Source organism: Callorhinus ursinus, unplaced genomic scaffold, assembly GCF_003265705.2.
Source record: "Callorhinus ursinus isolate GAN/ISIS: 27379988/994484 unplaced genomic scaffold, GSC_fseal_2.0 scaffold2, whole genome shotgun sequence".
In the NCBI taxonomy this organism is placed as follows: domain Eukaryota; kingdom Metazoa; phylum Chordata; class Mammalia; order Carnivora; family Otariidae; genus Callorhinus; species Callorhinus ursinus.
This window is the reverse complement of record NW_027397064.1, coordinates 69718806-69739856: the sequence shown is the minus strand read 5'-3', so window position 1 is coordinate 69739856 and position 21051 is coordinate 69718806. Positions and strand designations below refer to the sequence as shown.

Below are 21051 nucleotides of genomic sequence, written 5' to 3'. Positions count from 1 at the left end.
TTGTGAGAATTTATTCCTCAAAAAGGTTAAATGCCCTTCCTTTGTACCTGACTAGCACATTGTAAATACTGCTATCAAATCAGTGAACACTTAACACATTACATTTTCTTATTTTGAATATTCCTCAGTGAGACTGTAAATTGAGAGGGGACTTCCAGTGTCTTATTCATCTTTGATCAAAAGTGCCCATAATTAGGCACATAATAAACTGGTATTTAAGAAACACACCAATCTCACTAAACCTGACAACACTTTTAGGGCATGAGGATTGTACAAATGTAAGATATTATGTTACTAGAATAAAAGAGAATACCTAAAGTTAAGAATCTGCATAGTTCTCTGGAGAATGCTCAAGTCATTATAGAAAAAGAAAAACTTAACTTATTTTATTCAGTGTAAGTGCCTTCTATGTGTAGGCACTGTATTCAATATCTACCTATCACAAAAAACTTGATGAGGTCAATATTATAACATTCAGTTTCCAGATGAAGAAACTGAGGGAAGTAATTGTGAAAATGGAATTTGAACACAAATTCATTTGACTCCAAAATCTGTGTTATTTTTCAATATGTTATACAGTCTTAGGTTTAAAATCAACTTAAATTTGATTACCTCATCTTCACAGATATCAGTCTTCTTTCCTTTTTTGTCTTCTTTATCTTCTTCATCCTCATCATCTTCATCAGCTTGGTCATCACTATCATCGTCGTCATCATCATCAAAATCACTGTCTCCTCCCTTCCTTCTTCGTTTGCGTCCTGGTGTGGGTGTGCCCAATGGATGCTGTTCTTCTCCAAGATCAATGCCACCTGAAGTGTCTCTTTTGCCTGTTTTCTTAGCATGAATGATTCTGAGCCTTTAAATATGAAAAAAATAATGATATGGTAAAGTCTTCTCTCTCTACTTTTTAGAGAGCATAACATTTAAAAAAATATATTTTATTTATTTATTTGAGAGAGAGAGCACAAGCAGGAGGAGGGGCAGGCAGAGAAGCAGGCTTGGTCCCAGGATCATGATCTGAGCTGAAAGCAGACGCTTAACTGACTGAGCCACACAGGCGCCTCTTATTTTTTTTTAAGACACAGAAAGATCGAGAGCATGCACATGGTGGGGGGAGGGGGGAACAGAGGGAGAGGGAGAAAGAGTGAAAAGAAAGTGAAAAGAAAGAGCCTCAAGCAGGCTCCACGTCCAGCACATAGCCCGATCCAGGGCTCGATCTCATGACCCAGAGATCATGACCTGATCTGAAATCAAGAGTTGGACGTTTAGGGGCACCTGGGTGGCTCAGTCGTTGGGCATCTGCCTTCAGCTCGGGTCATGATCCCAGGGTCCTGGGATCAAGCCGCATGTTGGGCTCCCCGCTCGGCAGGAGGCCTGCTTCTCCCTCTCCCACTCCCCCTGCTTGTGTTCCCTCTCTCCCTCTCTCGCCGTGTCTCTCTCTGTCAAATAAATAAATACAATCTTAAAAAAAAAAAAAAAAGAGTTGGACGTTTAACTGACTGAGCCACCCAGGTGCCCCAAAGAGCACAACATGAGTTTTAAGGAATAAATCAATGACAATAAAAATTATAATTAAGGAAGTTTAATAAAAATGTTTCCAGAAATTATAGAATATATTAACTTTAAGAATTATTCAGGATATCTCTTTGGAATTAGAACACATTTAAAAAAATAAAACTTAGAAGGCTGAAGATTAACTCTAACAATGGCCAAGTGATAATTCCTGATCTCATACTATCAGACTGAATAAATTCAATTCAAATTACCGCAAAGAAACTATCCTCTTAACATAGAAGTTGAATAATTTCAGCATTGTATTTCCTGGCAGGAAGCTAATTAAGTTTTAATTCTGAATACATTTGGATATGTTAGACCCTCTGTAAAAGCAAACTTTAATTAGAAAGCAATTAAAAAAAAGTGGTAGTTTCAAACAGATTCTGTTTACGACAAAAGTAACCTGATAGCAACAACAATTTTAGAAAATGTGATTACTTGACTTTCTTTGAAATAAAGAAGATAAATGGACTGTTTTCTAAGTTTGAAGAATATGAGCTCAATGAATCTCATTACGTCTTTTGTCCACTGCATATTCTGACCCTGAGTTTCATTAATTACATTATCTCATCTTTATTAAGCTTTACCTTTTGTAATTCTAAGACAAAATAAAGTTGAAATTCTATCTTTCCAACTTGTATGTTTTACAGGGGAACTTGTGCAAAGGAAAAACAGTAAGCTAATTTTAATAAAACAGGACTTACTTGCGAAGTTTACCTTCTACTACCCATTTATCTCTCCTCAAGTTTGACATATAATCAATGTTCTTGTCAATTTCACTGTCAATGCAAAAATTGGAAGACACAAATTAATCCATTATGTAATACATTAATTTGGTAATAAGCATATTGATGCAGTTTTTGGTAAGTATAAATGATTGCCTATGAATAGCAAAAACAATTGAAAATTATATTGATATATTATCCTATCTTAGAGATACATAGAAAACTTAAAATGTCCAGTAATGGTAGACATGCATAGCTCCAAAATATTTGGATTGATTCTTTTCCTACAAAGGTAAAGGACTAAAAGTAACATATTTAAATCTGTAAAATAATAAATAGCAAGAACAAGATGAACATGGATTTGTTCACCAAATCTTGAAATACTGGAGTGGAGAACTTTGACTCTTAAATGAGATTAAGTTTTTTTAAAAAAGTACAAAGTAATAAATTAATAAACTAAAAATATTAAGATTACATTAGTAGATAATAAAAAGTAGCTGGATAATTCTAGGAATGGCTACTAAGGAAAATCAGGTAGTCATCTAACATTGAAAGATGTCAAAAAAAGAAAAATTCTGGATTCTTTCATTTTTGGCACTATAGCAAAAAAAGTATTTTTACACTTCAGTGTATAAATAAATAACAAAATTATTATGTAAACAAAACAAAATACAAAGACTATATACAGTATGATTCAAATTTTTGTTTCAATAGACTGCAAAGAAATACATTAAAATATTACTAGCAGCAGTCACCTCTGAATGGTGAGATCAAGTATAAATTTAAATTTTTTTGCATTAGTCTGTTACTTCAAAATTTTCTATAAGAAATTTGTATTAATTTCCGATTAGACAAATTCAAAACAGGAAACAATCACCAGAAAAGTCTGGGTATATGCTTACCTCACCACACTCTTACTGCATGCCAGTTCATTGATCAGGAAAGCCAAGACTGAAGCTTTCTGTGCTGGAGTATGAGCCTGAAAAGCTTTGGTTTTCAGGCTTTCAGTAAGTTCAGTTTGTCCACAATGGGCTTCCATAAAAATCTGCAAAATCTCGGAAACATTGTCTCGATTCACACCAACATTCAGCAAATGTTCTCCAAGAGCTGTTTTGGCCTATAAAAGTTTGACATTTTTATCATTATTGATCATAACCATTCATGACATAAAAACAGTAAGATTTTAAAATACGGATATTACATGAGCTAGATATTATTGACAAGGACTTTATTCATATTTTTGATGGAGTGGAGATTAAAAATAGGCAATTGATGATAGCCAAGTATTTAAGTACCTGTAATCCTTCTATTTCTTCTTCAAGCCCTTGGTTAAAAGTTAGTCTCAGGAAACAAACTGAGGGTTGCTGGAGTGGTGGGGGGTGGGAGGGATGGGGTGGTTGGGTGATAGACATTGGGGAGGGTATGTGCTATGGTGAGTGCTGTGAATTGTATAAGACTGTTGAATCACAGACCTGTACCTCTGACACAAATAATACATTGTATGTTAAAAAGAAGAAGAAGAAGAAGAAGAAAGAAGAAAGAAGAAAGAAGAAAGAAGAAAGAAGAAAGAAGAAAGAAGAAAGAAGAAAGAAGAAAGAAGGAAGAAGGAAGAAGAAGAAGAAGAAGAAGAAGAAGAAGATAGCAGGAAGGGAAAAATGAAGGGGGGTTAATCGGAGGGGGAGACGAACCGTGAGAGACTACGGACTCTGAGAAACAAACTGAGGGTTCTAGAGGGGAAGGGGGGGAGGGGGATGGGTTAGCCTGGTGATGGGTATTAAGGAGGGCACATATTGCATTGAGCACTGGGTGTTATACACAAACAATGAATCATGGAACACTACATCAAAAACTAATGATGTATGTATGGTGATTAACATAACATAATAAAAAACAAAAGTTAGGCAGGGAGAACAGTATGTAAACTCATGGGTAGAAATAGTCTATCACACCTTCTTTGACTATAGAGACTATCCTAAGCTTTTCCAGGCTTTATCTAGACATTCTATCAGTAGTAGTGGGGGGTAGGTTCAAGAGCATTACTATTGTGTTCTGGCTGTCTGGTGTCATGGGTTCTATTGCCTGCGATAATAAATTAACAGGGAGATGGAGGAGAAATTAACAGATGCATCTGGAAGCTTCTCACTCTACAATATTATCTACAGCAAGGCTGACCAAAATGTGTACCTTAGTTGAAATTAAGATAAATTTGAACTTATTGGGTATCCACATTAAGAGTCTCCATGTGCTGGTCTATAGGTGCTTTGATCAGCCTCGTTATTCACAGTGATTCAGAGAGAACACAGTATAATTTCAGAAGGCACACATAAGTTCTAACTGCTTTATGAATTATGAATTCTGTTTTGTCTCATATCACATGGGTATTTCTTTAAATCAGCTTGTTTTTTGCTGACAGCTAGAGGAAAAGAATAATTTGGGAATTATCTATTTCCTTAGGCTTTATGAACCAGGTTTTTCTAGGTTTGTACCAATTTAACCTGACGCAATTCTACATTTAACTTTGTGAGACGTGTAGAAAAAAACTGGATCAATCAATACAATCTTCTGCTAATATGCTAAAGCCAGCTAACAATGCACTGATAGTACAAATTTAAAAAAAATTTATATTTTGGTTTTTTTTACCTTGTATCCTGTAATTAGACCTGGATCACATACAGCAGCTGAGAGGAGCCTCACAAGCAAGTCTTGTACTTCACCCATGCTGTCCCCTATATTTAGCAATCCCTCTTGAAGAACACTCAGGTTTGGAACATCAATATTCACATCAAAGCCCAAAACTTTACCAAAGTTTCGTAAGAACTGCACCACCATGAGACAGTCTGAAAATGTACTTCCAGAGAGAACAAGTCCTGGAATACGAGGCAACTCTGGCAAAGGCTGCACATAAAACAAAATAATAAATAAATCATTTTAAGGCCATGATTTTATATCTTCTGAAGTAAAAGAAGTTGCTGTCTTTTTTTCCTGCATCATATCAGTGATTTTCCTCTGGATTGTAAATGCCCCGGGGGTATTTCTATAACCCCATGGTATTAAGTATAGACAGGCTCTTGAATGCAAGTCACCAACAATAAATTTTTGTTGAACTTGGCCAACATGAACTTACATTTCTGCAAAAGAGAACACTAATTTTAACTAACTTACATATTGATAAACATTGCTTTATGTGGCTGGAGCAAAAACTAGGTAACATAAGAAACATTCCAAAAGTACCTTCCCATGGATGTACTTTAGTAGAGTACTGATTTCTTCTAATGATGGAGACCGATTTATATTTCACACTACTTTGGGAGCTCAGAAACTAACAGTGTGCATCTGTGGGCTGTTTGGTTGGGCATGACGGCATTTTTGGCTAATGAATGTGGACAAATTACTAGGTCAACATGATCAGAACCCATGACGCTATCAAGAACCCAGTTATACTGCAACTAACAATCTTTAGGTTTCCTATATGTAGCGAAACATTAATACTGAGTTTCAATAAAAAAATTAGAAAGCTGTCTCTTTTGCGCCTTCTCAAATATGTTTACATATTAACATTTTAATAAACTGTAGTACTAGTTGTCATAAACATTTAAAAAATTAAGTAAATAGGTAAACTAAATTAAAAATATTTTTCTACATGAATGGGATTCAATAATTATATCTTAAACTTTGAGTAGAAAAAAATGTGACTTGTATTCTACTTCTCTGAATTTGTCTTCTTCAAAAATGTTCCCCTACCCTTCATTTACTGAAATAACTAATCAAATACTTTTTCTACTAATATTGTATGGAAACACAGAACTATGGATAATAGCTGATACCATACAAATCTTTTATGTTCTATTTGAAAACCATTTAATTCAGAGACTTTTCCTGAACCCTATCATATACATACATTTCCATAGGACTCTAAAAATGTATATAACAAAGCTAACAGAAATAAGGCTTAAAATCAACATATATTTGATACAATGCATATGGATTTAAATAAAAATAAAAGATGCAAGGAGATAAAGCTCATTTAGGATTAAAAAAATATTTACTCACTACGAGGTTTATTAAATGTGTTAACTAACATATATGCCCATTCTGGGCTTAGGAAATTTTAAACATCCAATTGACTAAAACTAGCATGTATAATTTCATTTTTATTTAAAAGCATTTATGCTAAGTAACTAAACAGAATATTAATATAATTAAATCCTCACTGGAGTATTAAAAGTTTGCTTTAAGTACTTTAGAAGAGAGTTTACACAGATTAAAAGACAATCATTATTTGTATATCAGATTAATATGACTTATAAGTAAATATAGATGCTATTGATCAAGTATAATAATATATCATTGAGACAGTATCATAGAGATGATATGCAGCATCAATATAATTTTCGAGAAATACCATCTTCTTAGAGTCAAACATAATAGATTTCTACTCATAGGTATATGAAATCATGCCAGATACCAATATTATTTGGCTTTTTCCAAATTTCTACTTTTATATATTTTAGCCACATTACATGTCTGTGAAGCACGATGGAAGAGAAAACACATATGAAGTACTTTGGTTGCATATATTTTTTGGCTTTCAAGATGATAAACAGTATGGACTCTGGAATTTAACAAACTGGAGACTGAATCCAAATTGCCACTTATTAGCAGTGTAATCTTGGGCAAGTTCCTTAACCTCTTTGTGTCTCAGTTTTCCCATCTGTAAATGGGCATAAATACCAGTTCCCTGGGACTACGGTGAGGATTAAATGAGAGAATTCATCTGAAGCACCTAGCATAGTGCCTGGCATGTAGTAAACATACTCAATAAAAGTTGGCTACACTCACTAAAGCACTGAAGGAGGTTGCAGATTATAAACCTTCACTTATTTAAATATCTACGGGTGTGTGGTGAGGAGTTGGAGCTTTCTGTACCTAAATGCCTGGGAGGAACCAAATAACAAAAAGAAATCCTATCCACTTCTCTAATTCATCTTTGCAGACTTCCTCAGTATTTCTACTTCAATTTAAAAAGGTTTACATGCTCCACTTATGTATTAAGAAGTGCCATTATTGGCATAGGACCTCTAGAGAGGTTTATTGGTGGCCATCCAGGAAAGGCAGATAGACCTTGACTTGGAAACCCACTGCTCTGGTTAAAAATAAAAGGCTTTCATAATAGCAACTCTGGCAAAGGAATCAGGTGAGACACAGGAAAAATTAAACTTACTAAAGAAATGTTTCACATGATAAATTACCTTTTGGTCTGCTAAGCACATATCTTCATTAGGCTTCTTTAGTTCCTTTGCCATTTCTAATTCCAATCTTCGTTGCTCTAGTTTACGTTCTTTATTTAATCTTTTCTCATCACGTTTTTCTTGCTTCAACCGTTCTTTTTCCTTAAAAAGTCCAACAGACTCTTTAGTCACTGTATGTGTTTGAAAACCCTCCAGTTAAAAATTTAAAAAGTTATCAAAGGGTTATTATTTCCATGAACAGAATTCTCTTAGGAAATTTAGGAATAGACCTGGAACTACATAGAAACAATGACTTATTTTCACCCTTTGAGTTTTAAAATAATCTTATGACTGTGTGTGTGTGTGTATTTGTATTTTCAATATCAGATTCAACTCAGATTATTCCATTATTCAAAATTTATTCAATCCTTCCCCAGGTTACAATATGAGAATAAAATACTTATTAATAGAAGCAGATATATAAAAGGCACATGGGTAATTAAATATTTATAAAATACAGTTAGCTAGTATTAACACAAATTTTTGTGTAGCTCCAGGAAGCAAGGGAGGATTTACAGCATGAATGTGGAAGCAACATGCTTGAATTTGCAAAAGCAGGTCTTCCAATTCACTAGTCTTAAGACAGCACCTGTGACGAAACCAAAATATTATTTGCCACCCTAAACAACATTTAAGAGAATGTAAAATGGATTCTGAAGGTAATTCCAAAAGCATTAAAAAAATATTTTCAATAATGGCAGCAATATGGAAATAATTGTCCTGTCTCCCTGTTGTAGGGGACAACACTCTGCTGGAAGAAGTCAAGAGACTCTTTGCCGTTACTAGTAGTGTCAGGACTTTATTGCCAGACCTCAAATACAATTCTAACTTAGATGAGAAATAACAGTGGAATCATCAGGCAGTTCTAACCTATTACCTCACACATTTAACACATTAATGATGGGTTTACTTTTATAAAGGGGGTCATGCCTCTTCATTGATTAAAAATCTTTCAATTTTCTTTATTTTTATCAAAATAAAGTCCAACTCCTTACTTCTGAATTCAAAACTTTTTTTTTTAAATCTTATCTCCCATTTTTGTATTCTATGTAGATTTAGTCAACCTATTTGCTATTCCTGATGAACACCTTATTTCCTCACCTCCTTATATTGGTGCACTCCAAGCAGGAAGGTCATTACTCCCTTCTAGTGGATCTTAATCTTATTTATGCACTACCACCTCCTCCCTAGTACCAATTTCTCTTAATTCTCAGAGCTCTAACCTATAATTTAACATTGCACTTATTGCTTCCTGTATATATTAGCATTTTTGCCCATTTTCTAGCTATCTCTGTTTCAATTACCATGGCAAAGACAGCACACTGACTGCTGCGGGAGGGCATGCCACGGGGAGACACAGAGGAGAAGATAGTCCAGGCAGAGTAGAGAAAGCACAGTGTATCTGAGAAATCGTTACTAGTGTCAAGAGGGGGATGTAGGTTGCCGGTTGAACAGTTGCTGAGTATTATGATACAAAGCTAGAGATCAGGTCATGAGAGCCTTTTTATATGATATTCTCAAGTCACTGCTCATTTTTATACAACCTCTAAATTTCTGGATTACTGATTCATACAGACATTTGGGAGGAAAATGATTCAGAAGCTATATTGTGAGATTACTGACACCAAAAAAGTGCTACAATTAATCTTATTGATCATAAACTAAAAGCAGTTTCTGAGGGTCTAATGACATAAAATATAAACAATTAACATGCAACATTCCCACAATACAGTACAGATTTTCAAATCAACTTATCATTGGTAGAACATTTTTTCCCCAGAGTTGGATTTTCAATTTATAAACACATGAATGTTGCTCTAAGAATTCTTCCAAAGAAGAGAAAATATTTTGGTCACTCGCCAGAATAATAAATTACAATCACCAACAGAAAAAAACAAACATCTTATAGATTTCAAAGTAGCTGGTGTAAATTTTTCTACCATATAGGACTAACCCAGAATTCTCAATGATGTTCATAATAATAATTACAAAAATAATAGTTGAGACTAGTAGTCACTAAAAACTGCTGAAAATGGTTACCATTTCTTTTCAAAAAGAGAGAAAGGACATGTGTGACACTAATGCTCTCTTCACTGTGCCAACTTCACTTTTATGGCAACCTGGGGGTACATAATCCTTCAAGGATATGCAAACAATGAGAGTGCATTTAACATCATGGGGTAAATATGGCTTATATTCTTTTAAAAAATTTTTTTATTGTTATGTTAATCACCATACATTACATCATTAGTTTTTGATGTAGTGTTCCATGATTCATTGTTTGTGCATAACACCCAGTGCTCCACGTAGAATGTGCCCTCTTTAATACCCATCACCAGGCTAACCCATCCCCCCACCCTCCAATATAGCTTATATTCTTGGATACCATTTTTAGCTAGTGATAGACTATTTTTTCCAGTTAGAATCATGGTTATAGTATGGCCTGGAGAGTAAAATGACACCAATTTTTAGGAGAAAATGAAGATTTCCAAGAAATCTTAGAAATTTGTAGGACCTTTATTACTTAAAGACAAGCATTCATTCTTGTCTTGAAATATTAGGGATACCTCAAAGGAAACACAAAGTCTCTAAATGTCGTAAATTTGGTGAATTTACTCATTTATTTAATGAACGTTAATGAATTGTATAAGACAACTCTCCAAGAACTAGAGCTTCTGGGTCCCCTCAACAATCAACTGATATTTAAAATGGCATATAAAGAAGTCACAATCTAGCCCCACACAAGTTTTGGTCTCATATGCATGCTTCTCAGTGAATTTCCCATGCTCTAGTCACATTGTGTGATACACCTGTGTTGAGAAGACAGTGTAACGAGTTTGAGGCGTTGCCTCACGATGAAGATGATGAAAAAGGACGAGGAGGACGATGGAGAGGAAGATGAGGAGTACAGACAAGAGGAGGAGACAGAGGAGAAGGAGAAAAGCAACAAAGCCAAGACAGGGGCATACACAAGGTGAAAACGGATTAACCCCCTCTTTGCACCTTCCTCCTCTCTGCCCACAGGTCATACTGAGTTACAACACTGTACCTTTGGACATGCCATTTCCTCTGCCTGGAATGCAGAACCTTTCTTCCTTAGCCCAGAAATAAAGCCTGCTTTTATTCTTCTCGTAAGTGCTTGAGGCATTTTAATATTTCTCTCTTTTTTTTTTTTGAGCTTCCACGTAACTTATTATATTATTTACTGCACTGTGGGACAACTATTTGTCTAAAGTTGATCTCTTCCCCTTTAGTGTAAGCTTCTAGAGGTCACAGGAACAAACTTACTCACCTGTTTCTTTATGGACCTATTCATTTCCCAGCCGTACAATTTGCCAGACACTTCAAGGAAGTTTTTAATGATTTTATTTTTCTCCCTATTAAGGCTGTATCAGTTCAACTTTCCTCTCCCACTGGTCTCAATGTTGTTCTTATTTCCAACTACAATAGTTGTCATGTCTTTAACAGAAATATTTGGTGTGCCTTAGCATATAAAAATTATTTAAGCATTTATTCATTGGCTGAATGATTAATTCCACAATTGCCATATAAATAACGATAGATTAACATTTGTACTAGTCATTAAACATATTCAATAGCTGATTTTTTTTCTCAACGTTTTTTATTATTCTGTGGACAGACATAATTGATGTCTTCTATTTTCAATTATATATGAACCTTGTAGCCAAAAGCAGAGTTTAATACATTTATTAATAATATTCAATTTATATTTGGGAATTTAAAAATATCTAAGATATATTTCTCACATCTAAGCATTATTAAGCTCTTAATCATTTTAACTGCATACACTATGATTTGATGTGTTTGCAAATACACTGTCCCCATATCAAAATTAAATAGACTTATTATCTGGTAATTTCTTCCAGAAACTAAAGTTTAAAGTGGCAGTACTACTTTAGGCCAAATTTGAAGATGTTTAAACTTCTGTAGTATTCTCTCTTCTAGATTTGGTATACTGTTTGAAAGAGCAATATTTAAAAAAAAAAAAGCCTTTTTTTAAAAGATTTTATTTATTCATTTGAAAGGGAGAGAGATAGAGAGAGCAAAAGCAGAGGGAGATGCAGAGGGAGAGGGAGAAGCAGACTCCCTGCTGAGCTGGGAGCCCGACATGGGGCTTGATCCCAGGACCCAGAGATCATGACCTGAGCCCAAGGCGGATGCTTAACCATCTCAGCCACCCAGGCACCCCACACCTAAGCCTTTTCTTGACAAATTAAGTTACCATGCTTGATCCTACACTTAATTTCTGTAATAGTATGGTTTTCTAAAGATTTAATTAATTAATTAATTTAGAAAGAGAGAGTGCATGTGTGCACGTGCACAAGTTGGGGGAGGGGCAAAAGGAGAGGGAGAGAGCAGACTCGAAGCACAGTGTGAAGCCAACGCAGGGTTCGATGCCATGAACTGGAGATCATGATCTGAGCTGAAACCAAGAGTGGAAGTCCAACTGACTGAGCCACCCAGGCACCCCAATAATATTATGTTTTGTTGCTATGTCAAATACTAGGATTTCACGATGGAACTTTCTCATTTTGTAAGGTCAATTCACAACAAACCTTTGATATACCAGAGAAAACTTATGAAACCTATCATAATATGAAAGGAATGTTAAAACATATTTTACATTAACAGTGGTTAAATTTCAGGGCAATAACTTAGATTGCCTACAGATGACTACAAAATATAGCTGCTGACTATATTTTAGATTGACTGTCAATAGTGACAAGTATTTAGTATGTCTCCTCTTAATTTTTTTGGCCTTCCTCCCCCCATAGTCTCCAGCTTTCCAGATGTAGAAATTCTTGAAGTAAATGAATTCTTGGAATATAAGTCATTTATAATAAAATATCTTTTTAATCGTCTTAATTGCAGTAATGGAATTTTCCATATCAAAATATGACTAATATTTTAGTTAAGAAGTCATTTAAATTTCATTTCAAAGTTGAAACATCTTGTGATAGCAAATGCATTAAATTTAGATTATCCTAAACAGCCCAAAATACAGAGGGTGAAAATTTCAAAACCAGTTTTTTACTCACACAAAAAGGTTACTTTAGGGGCTCTCAAGGCCTAAATGACAGTATTTCCAGAAATCTATAGCATAATAATAAATGTATGAAATAAATTTATTCTATTTTAGAATCATAGAAGTTTAAGAGCCGAACAGTGAATGTGGTAGAATGACCTGTTATTGTAAACTTTTACAACTTATCAGACTGCAAAACAAGACATTTTTAAGAGACAATGTTGCAAAGATGCCTTACTTTTTTTGCTTTTTATGATTCTACTGGGTCTCTTAAGTCTTTGTTCTGGGCATAATTAGGAGAATACATTTCTTTTGACAGCAACTTGTACTTAAATTTCAAAGACATAAATGTAATTTAAGAGACACAGGTTTACCTCAGAGTGCAGGAAGAATACAAGTATAAATAAGATTAATAATACAAGCCATTTATAGAAGACATATATAAAGATTAAAAATAATACTGTTTTATGGTAACACTGAATATGCGTTTAAAGGGACTATTTTTACATTTAAAATATTATGAAAATTAAGTTTAAACAAAGGAAAAAATTATGAATCACATGATGAAGAGAGAGACCTTTACATTTTATTTATTTTTTTTAAAGATTTTATTTATTTATTTGACAGAGAGAGACACAGCGAGAGAGGGAACACAAGCAGGGGGAGCAGGAGAGGGAGAAGCAGGCTTCCTTCCGAGCAGGGAGCCCGATGCGGGACCTGATCCCAGAATCCTGGGATCATGACCTGAGCCGAAGGCAGCCGCTTAACGACTGAGCCACCCAGGCGCCCTATAAAATAAAATTTTTATTAAAATATAAAATGTAGGGGCGCCTACAGGTCATGACCTCAGGTCATGATCCCAGGGTCCTGGGATCGAGCCCCTGTCGGGCTCCCTGCTCCGCGGGGAGCCTGTTTCTCCCTCTGCTTCTCTCTCTGTCTCTCATGAATAAATAAATAAAATCTTTAAAAAAAATTTATTTTATAGGTATAACATTTAAAAAGAATAAAACCTCCCAGTTATTGTATTTTCTTAAAATCTCCCAAAGTATTACAGAAGTCTGTACTTACTTTAGATTATGTATCTAATACTGTGTAGAATAGCTGCTATAAATGTCTCCTAAATTAAAATTAATATTGTTAATAATTCTTGAGTCAGATAACCAGAGATTTTAATATACCTAAATTAAACTGATAATAATCTTTCAAAAACTGACTTTGTTTATAGGACATTTAACATTTTATCATATAGTTAATATAAAATAATTTTATGTTTTTAGAGTATTTAACTTTAAAATTAAAGTACATTATAAGTACACTGTATAAATACAATATTACAAGTATGCCACAGAAGTACATTTCTTCAACTGAACAATGGGTTTGCTTAAACAAAACCATCTACATGCACAATTCTACTTATTTTCATTTTTCACTAACTAATGATTAACATAAATATAGGATTATAAAATAGTCTCATGACTTGAATCATGGATGGGGAGGGGTTACATATTTTTTCTGCTTTCAAATTATTTATTAGATGACTTCTGAAACCTGAATTACTCTCTTCAATTTTATGGTTTTGTCTCCTAAAGTGCTGACAGAGTCGTTCTGTGATAGCTGTATATTTAACAACCTTTTGTAGTTTATTGATCCTTGGAGGGAGACATATAAAAGACTCTGATGATTACTATGGTTGATTATTCAATTAATATGAGTAAAGTGATTATAAATTTGTGGCTGGTATGGTTTGCAGTTTTTATAAATGAAAGAGGAGATTTTGAGCTACTTTGTCACATTGCTTTAACCAACTTGTTTCTACTGCTTAGTAATAATGAAAGCAGATGTGTCTCATATTATACTTGAATTATACTAGGAAATAAGCCTTTTTTGTTCATGAGACTATTCTTTCTAACATTTTCTTACAAAAATATTTATGAACTATGATGATATAGTAATGATCCTTTAAAATTAATAAGAGAAATAACAAGTAAGGCAATTTATGTAAGTCTGAATATTCTTACTAATTATAGGGTTTTTTTTAAAGATTTTAATTTATTTATGGGGTGGGGGAGAGAGCATGAGCAGGGGGGAGGGGCAGGGGGAGAGGAAGAAGGAGACTCCCTGTTGAGTAGGGAATCTGATGCACACCCCCGCCCCTCAATCCCAGGACCCTGGGATCATGACCTGAGCTGAAGACAAATGCTTAACCAACTGAGCCAACCAGGTACCCCACTAATTATAGATTCATATAATAGAAAAACTATAGAAATTGGGATTATTTTAGTAAAAATTTATTGAGTTAATACTAAATCAAAAAGTAAGATCAGTGTAGTGTACACAGAGTAACAAAAAAGTGGTGTTTGTGTTACCATCTTACTTTGATAGATATGGAGAGCATCTTGGAATAATTTCAGATATTAAAGAAAATTTTTAGTTAATAAGGTAGAAAGCTACTTATTTTTTTAACCTCATTAGTTCTTTAAATATTATTCATAGTATTTTTGTTTACCTTCTCTATTTTTCTTTCTTCACAATCTAATAATTAAATGTTGAAGGTACTGAAAGTTAGAATCAAGGGTTACATATAGGCAAGTTCAGAATTTTTAGTTGGTCTTGCCTAGGTATCATATAACTTTAACTTTACAATAAAGTTTGTTTTCTTAATAGTTAACAACAGAAAAAAATTATAGGTAATAGGACATAGAATATGAAGCCAAGATATGCCCATTACACTAGTTACATCTTTTACATGTTAAGTAATAATAAGGAAATGGACAAGTACATATAGCAATATTTTGTTAATATTCATAGAGGTGGCATGTTGACACAAAGATCTGGTGAAAGTTTGGACTGCCAGTAAAAACACATGCCTAATTACTGCCTGCTTATACTGTAAATTTTTATCTCTCTGATATGATAAAAAATCATTATTATTTTTGTTTTTCCTGCAGTATCTAATCTAATGCTTGCACAATATAGTAGTTTAAGAAGTTAAAAAAATAAAATAGTCAATCACAGATCTATAGGTACCATTCAATAGAGGAACACAATTTAAAATCAGAATAACTGGTAAAATTATCTAGTCTTGTTCACAAGTCTATAGTTATCAGAGGATAACAACATTTTAAGAGCTCAGTTTTACCCACGGGGTTCTCTTAAACATTCCAATAAAGGATTATTTGTGACATATGTCATTTTAAATAATAGTTCCTTGAATGTCTAACTTTAAGAAAACCATCTAAACTATTTTATTATTACTAAAGAAAATTATATAGATAGAAAACATAATAATGTATTCATTCTTTTTTTTAAGATTTTATTTTTTTAAGATTTATTTTATTTATTTGATAGAGAGAGACACAGCGAGAGAGAGAACACAAGCAGGGGGAGTGGGAGAGGGAGAAGCAGGCTCCCCGCTGAGCAGGGAACCCGATGCGGGGCTTGATCCCAGAACCCTGGGAAGGCAGACGCTTAACAACTGAGTCACCCAGTCGCCCCAAATGTATTCATTCTTTAATGATATTTTTATCACCAATTTGTTTAACTACCATTTTCATTTTAACTCATTCATTCATTCATTCAACTACAATTTTCTAAGCTCCAACTATATACCTGGGTCTATAGTGGTAGACAAGACAGACAACATTCCTGTCCTCAAAGATCTTACATCCTGGGAGGAAGCAGACCATAAACAACTGTAAAATAAATAAGATGATGGAATGGAGTTCCAGAGGTGGGGTATAAAAAAAGGCAAAATTAGGTATTCTGGGAAGGCCTCTTTGACAAGTTAACATTTGATCTATAACTAAACAACAAATAAGAAGCACTCGAATATTTGGTGGAAGAACAGCAATGGTAAAGACCCTCTGTTTACGATGATAAAAAAACAAAAATGACTGGAATATAGTACTCTTTTAAGAGACAAATTGTATGAGGTAAAGTGGGAGTGACAGGTGGAGGTCAGAGCATGTGGGACTGCTTTGTCATGGTGAGGAATTTGGACTTTATTACAATTGCAAGGAGAAGCCACTGGATAGTGTTAAGATATAACCTGGTTTACTTTCTGAAAAGATCACTCTGGCTGCTCTGTGGAGAACACATAGGGAGTGCTGAGGAAAACAAGAATGAAAACAAGGGAAGGGAGGTTCAATTATTATGCTTTATGTTATTACTTTATACACACACACATTTTTCTTTTTTGTTTAATATTTTGGCATGATTGCCTTGACATTCCTTTTCTTTTTTTTTTTTTTTAAAGATTTTATTTATTTATTTGAGAAAGAGAGAATGAGAGACAGAGAGCACGAGAGGGAAGAGGGTCAGAGGGAGAAGCAGACTCCCTGCTGAGCAGGGAGCCCGATGTGGGACTTGATCCCGGGACTCCAGGATCATGACCTGAGCCAAAGGCAGTCGCTTAACCAACTGAGCCACCCAGGTGCCCTTGACATTCCTTTTCTAATTACTTATGCTTGATGTGGGCAGCCCAATCAGGAATGTGTACTGCCTCAATATAGGTGCTTTCATTTTTATTTCCTTCTCACTTTATCTGATACTTGTTTTTATTTTTTGAAGTACTTCAGATAGAAAGGTGAATACTATGTAGGTTACTCATGTTTCTTTTTTCTGAGGATGAATGAGCTAGGAGAGGGGGGCTGTACTTGGTTTCTCATATCCCTTTCCAAGTTTTATTGGAACTGATGTACCTGGTTTGCTTTATCTAGTCAAAGGTAAATCTTTTTTCCCATGAAAGGTGCTCTTGGTCTTTTGTGGCTTCTTAGAAGGTTTAATTTTAATTATCTTCATTTATCCTGTGGCTGCTATCTTTCACTCAAACCAGATCTTGCCCACCTCTCTTCAGCAGCTTTTCCTACTCTCCTCCCAGGCAATAGGAAATATGACTAACCAATGGAAGAGGTCATGCCTTTTGGGCTTTGGGCACCTTTTAATTTTAATTTTAATTAAATCTGGGCATTTACTCTCTTTGATGATCTTACTCTTACTCTTGGGTTCTCCCCTTCTACTAAATTCTAGTATATCTGGAGATATGCTCTGGGTTATTGTCATTATTGTGCCTTTCTTTAGCTTTTCTTCCCATCAGGAAAAACCAGAATGGCAAGCCCTGGCTTTTTTTTAGTCCTCTGGAAAGAAGTATACTTGGTAGAAAGGAACTTGTCTCTTGAGGGATTTTCTAGGTATTTTTCCTGAGTTGTTCCTTCAGTTTCCATCACTCCATATTGGAGGAAATTAGGTTGAGCTTTTAATTAATCCCCTTTCCTACCCCTCCCACTGCCATACTGCTTTTAGAAGGGAACAGAGATAACAGCCACTCCAGTTCTCAAAATCTGTTGCCTTTCTCTTTTTCTGCTTGTGATTTTTCAGAGATTATGGTTATAAATCTACACATAGACTCTCTGTTATGTTAGGTGTAGAGGCTGTCAGTGGGCCTGGATAATTAACAGGTTTGGAAGAAAAGACAGTAAGAAAAATGTTAAGGCAAGACTTCCATGAGATTTAGGAGAGTCACAAGAAGTGATTGCTAGAAGAAGCTTTAGAGGTAATCTCTGTTAGTAGTTCCCAACCTGGCTATGCATCTTGCTAGGCCCACTGTACACAGCAAACACATGCGGAGTGATAAAGAACTAACAGCACTGTGTGGCGCTACACTTTGTTCCAGAAACTTTACTCATACACTCATACAGATATACACCCATTTAATCATTACTACAAAATGAAATAGGAACGGGTATCATCTCTATTTTATGGATGAAAAATTTGAATCACAGACAGGTGAAATAACTTGCCTAAGGTCATACAGCTGGAAAGCACTGAAACCAGAATTCAAATCCAGGTAACTGGGTTACAATGTCCAGGTTCCTTTTTTTTTTTTTTTTTATGTCCAGGTTCCTAAGCAATATACTTTTGTCTCTCCCTATATTAGAAATCTATAATGATAGTTTAAGCCAGAGCTGAGGCCAAAATACTGAAACACAGGCCTCTCCAACTTCCAGACTGAACTGTTATTTTTATTAATTCTCATTTATTAAATGTTTATCTCAGTTGATAATCTTATAATCCTAGGAGGTAAGTATCACTATCTCAATTTAAAAGAAGAAATAACCTTTAACTAACTAGAATTTAAATAAAAATTTGAAACAAAAAAACAGAAGGAGAGGAGGGAAGGAAGAAGGAAGGAAGAAGGAAGAAGGAAGGAAGAAAGGAAAAAAGGAAGGAAGAAAGGAAGAAAGAAGCAATTGAGCCTGAAGAGGTAAAGCAAGTTGGTTCAGAGTCAGTATGGGAATTCTGAGTCTCTCACACTCCAGTGCCCTGGATATCATGGCCGTACCTCTATTCAACTGCTTCTAATACACAGTGCATTCCTTTGTAATATATATATTTTAACCTTTAATTGCTTTCTATTACATTCCAAATAAGCTCATTTTGACTTATTTCAATAATTTCCTTATTCTGAATTATCTGTTAAAAGTCTATTTTAAGGAAAGTACTTAAGCCCAATTTTACAAATAGAACAGTAAAGAATAATTCTGAAGGGAGGAGTCCATGTTTGGACTGACTGGTGTTTCAGTTAGGACACACAGGACTTGTTTAGGCATGCTGTAATATTAATTTTGTGAAACTCTAGTTACAGTAATAAATAACTACTTTTATCCAAGCAAATACCATTCACTACATTAAAAAAAGATAATTAAAATCTCAGCCAAGAAAATTAACACATAGATTGGAATTGTTCCTACACTCTTTTATGTTCTAACAGTTATTACTTTTAATATTTGGCTTGCTTGTGAAAGCCAGTGAACCATGACAAACCTATACTATGAAAAATTTACATTTAGAAAAACCAATGCTTTAGGAAAAAATACTAATATTTTTCTAGAAACATGCACTTACTTCTGCTTTTTTACGAGCTTCCATAGCTTTCATAAGCATCATATGTTGTCTCCTTCTCTCTCGTTCCTATTAAGCCAGATAAAATTAGGAAAATAACTATAATTATAGTTTGATTTTGAAATGGAAAAACAAAACAAAACAAAACAAAACTCAGTATAGCATGTTTAGCATTTATAGACAAGTCACAGTAAATACTAAATATAAGACAAGAATGGCCAGTCTGTGCATGTTTTAGTTCAGGTTTAGAAAGCAAATACAAGAACAATCAAAAGCAAAAAGGTAAAGCAATGAACATGGAGACAGTGTAAACAGAAGCATACAAGATTTACTTATGGTCAGTTGTGATGCTCCTTCAAAAGCTGGCAGAACAAAAAGCATAATGGTTGGCTGGAACAGGTCAGTTACCTTACATCTGCTATTAGAAAAACCACAAATATGTACTACAGGCCAATTAAGCTAAAGGTTGTATTGTTCTTGAATTTTTAGATCAGGCAGAAATTGATTTATAATCACTTTTACTTCATGGTTTTAGAATTAAGTTATTTTTATTTCAAGCATGCTATCGTTTTGTAAATTCAATAGGCCACCAACAAATTAGAAAGATTTTTTTTTAAGAGCTTTTATACCAATTTAAACTAGTTGTGGTTCACAAACCAACACCAATGAAATGGGATATTCCTATTTACTGATGTCTGCCACTTGATGCACTATTTGAGACCATAAAAGCTGCACCATGGGCTAATGAATGGAATCTAAAACGCACAGTATGAAAATAAGGTAAGCACTAGTTTTGATCATCTCATTTTATTTTAAAATAAAAAAATCACAGTTATATCTAATGAATTCATTTTGTTTAAATGTATTTGGTCCCCCCAAAGGGATATTTCTAAAATTATTTCCAAAATTTTGTCTATAAAACCAGAATATATTTCATATTCTCTCATCAACCTAACTCAAAATTCCCATTGTATTCAATGGCAGTTTTGCACCTAGAATGATGGGAGAATATGGGTCATTATTGTGTCTAATGGTACAGTGATCCAACTTTCATTGTGACATCAGTAATGTAAATTTTTAGACAGCAGCCTTATATGAGGCTTGCAAAATTCAATTCGCAATCTTGGAGCTGTATTATACTTCTTTACGGACAGACAAGCAGATGTATGCAATGCACTGTGCTGTAAAGCCATGCAGCAGTATGTAATATGACAGCAGCCAGTGCTACACTGTATGCATTGCTATGACAACCATATCACAACCAAATCACAATGCGGTGTTAGATGTACAAAAATAAACATACCCATACCATATCTAGTCTATGCCTCTCCAACTCCTGGTAGAAAGAGTTGGCACAACATTATGAAACAGAAATCACAGAGTCATGAAACCAATTTTTAACCCCCCAAAGACACCAATACCAAAGCAAGACAATAAACCATAAGATGAAGGAAAAACTTAAGCAGGAATTACTTTGGAAACTTTTAAGAAAACATTTTGAAGATTTTCCCCAAAATAGATTTAAGAAAAATTATAA

At 34.4% G+C, this 21051-nt stretch overlaps 1 protein-coding gene across 25 annotated transcripts in view; it reads right to left on the bottom strand.

Moving 5' to 3' along the window:
* Positions 1 to 21051, bottom strand: part of BAZ2B (bromodomain adjacent to zinc finger domain 2B) — a 311231-nt gene that overhangs the window by 45791 nt on the left and 244389 nt on the right. For 14 of the 25 annotated variants that reach the window (XM_073883542.1, XM_025855507.2, XM_025855516.2 and 11 more), the window contains 7 exons: positions 20818 to 20850; positions 19518 to 19583; positions 7529 to 7669; positions 4920 to 5174; positions 3182 to 3396; positions 2259 to 2333; positions 613 to 856 (listed from right to left, as the gene is read on the bottom strand). In XM_073883542.1, the coding sequence (XP_073739643.1) occupies positions 613 to 856; positions 2259 to 2333; positions 3182 to 3396; positions 4920 to 5174; positions 7529 to 7669; positions 19518 to 19583; positions 20818 to 20850 (1029 nt within the window). The remainder of the gene's footprint in view (positions 1 to 612; positions 857 to 2258; positions 2334 to 3181; positions 3397 to 4919; positions 5175 to 7528; positions 7670 to 19517; positions 19584 to 20817; positions 20851 to 21051) is intronic. The other 11 variants (XM_073883600.1, XM_073883608.1, XM_073883530.1 and 8 more) reach the window with 2 other exon arrangements.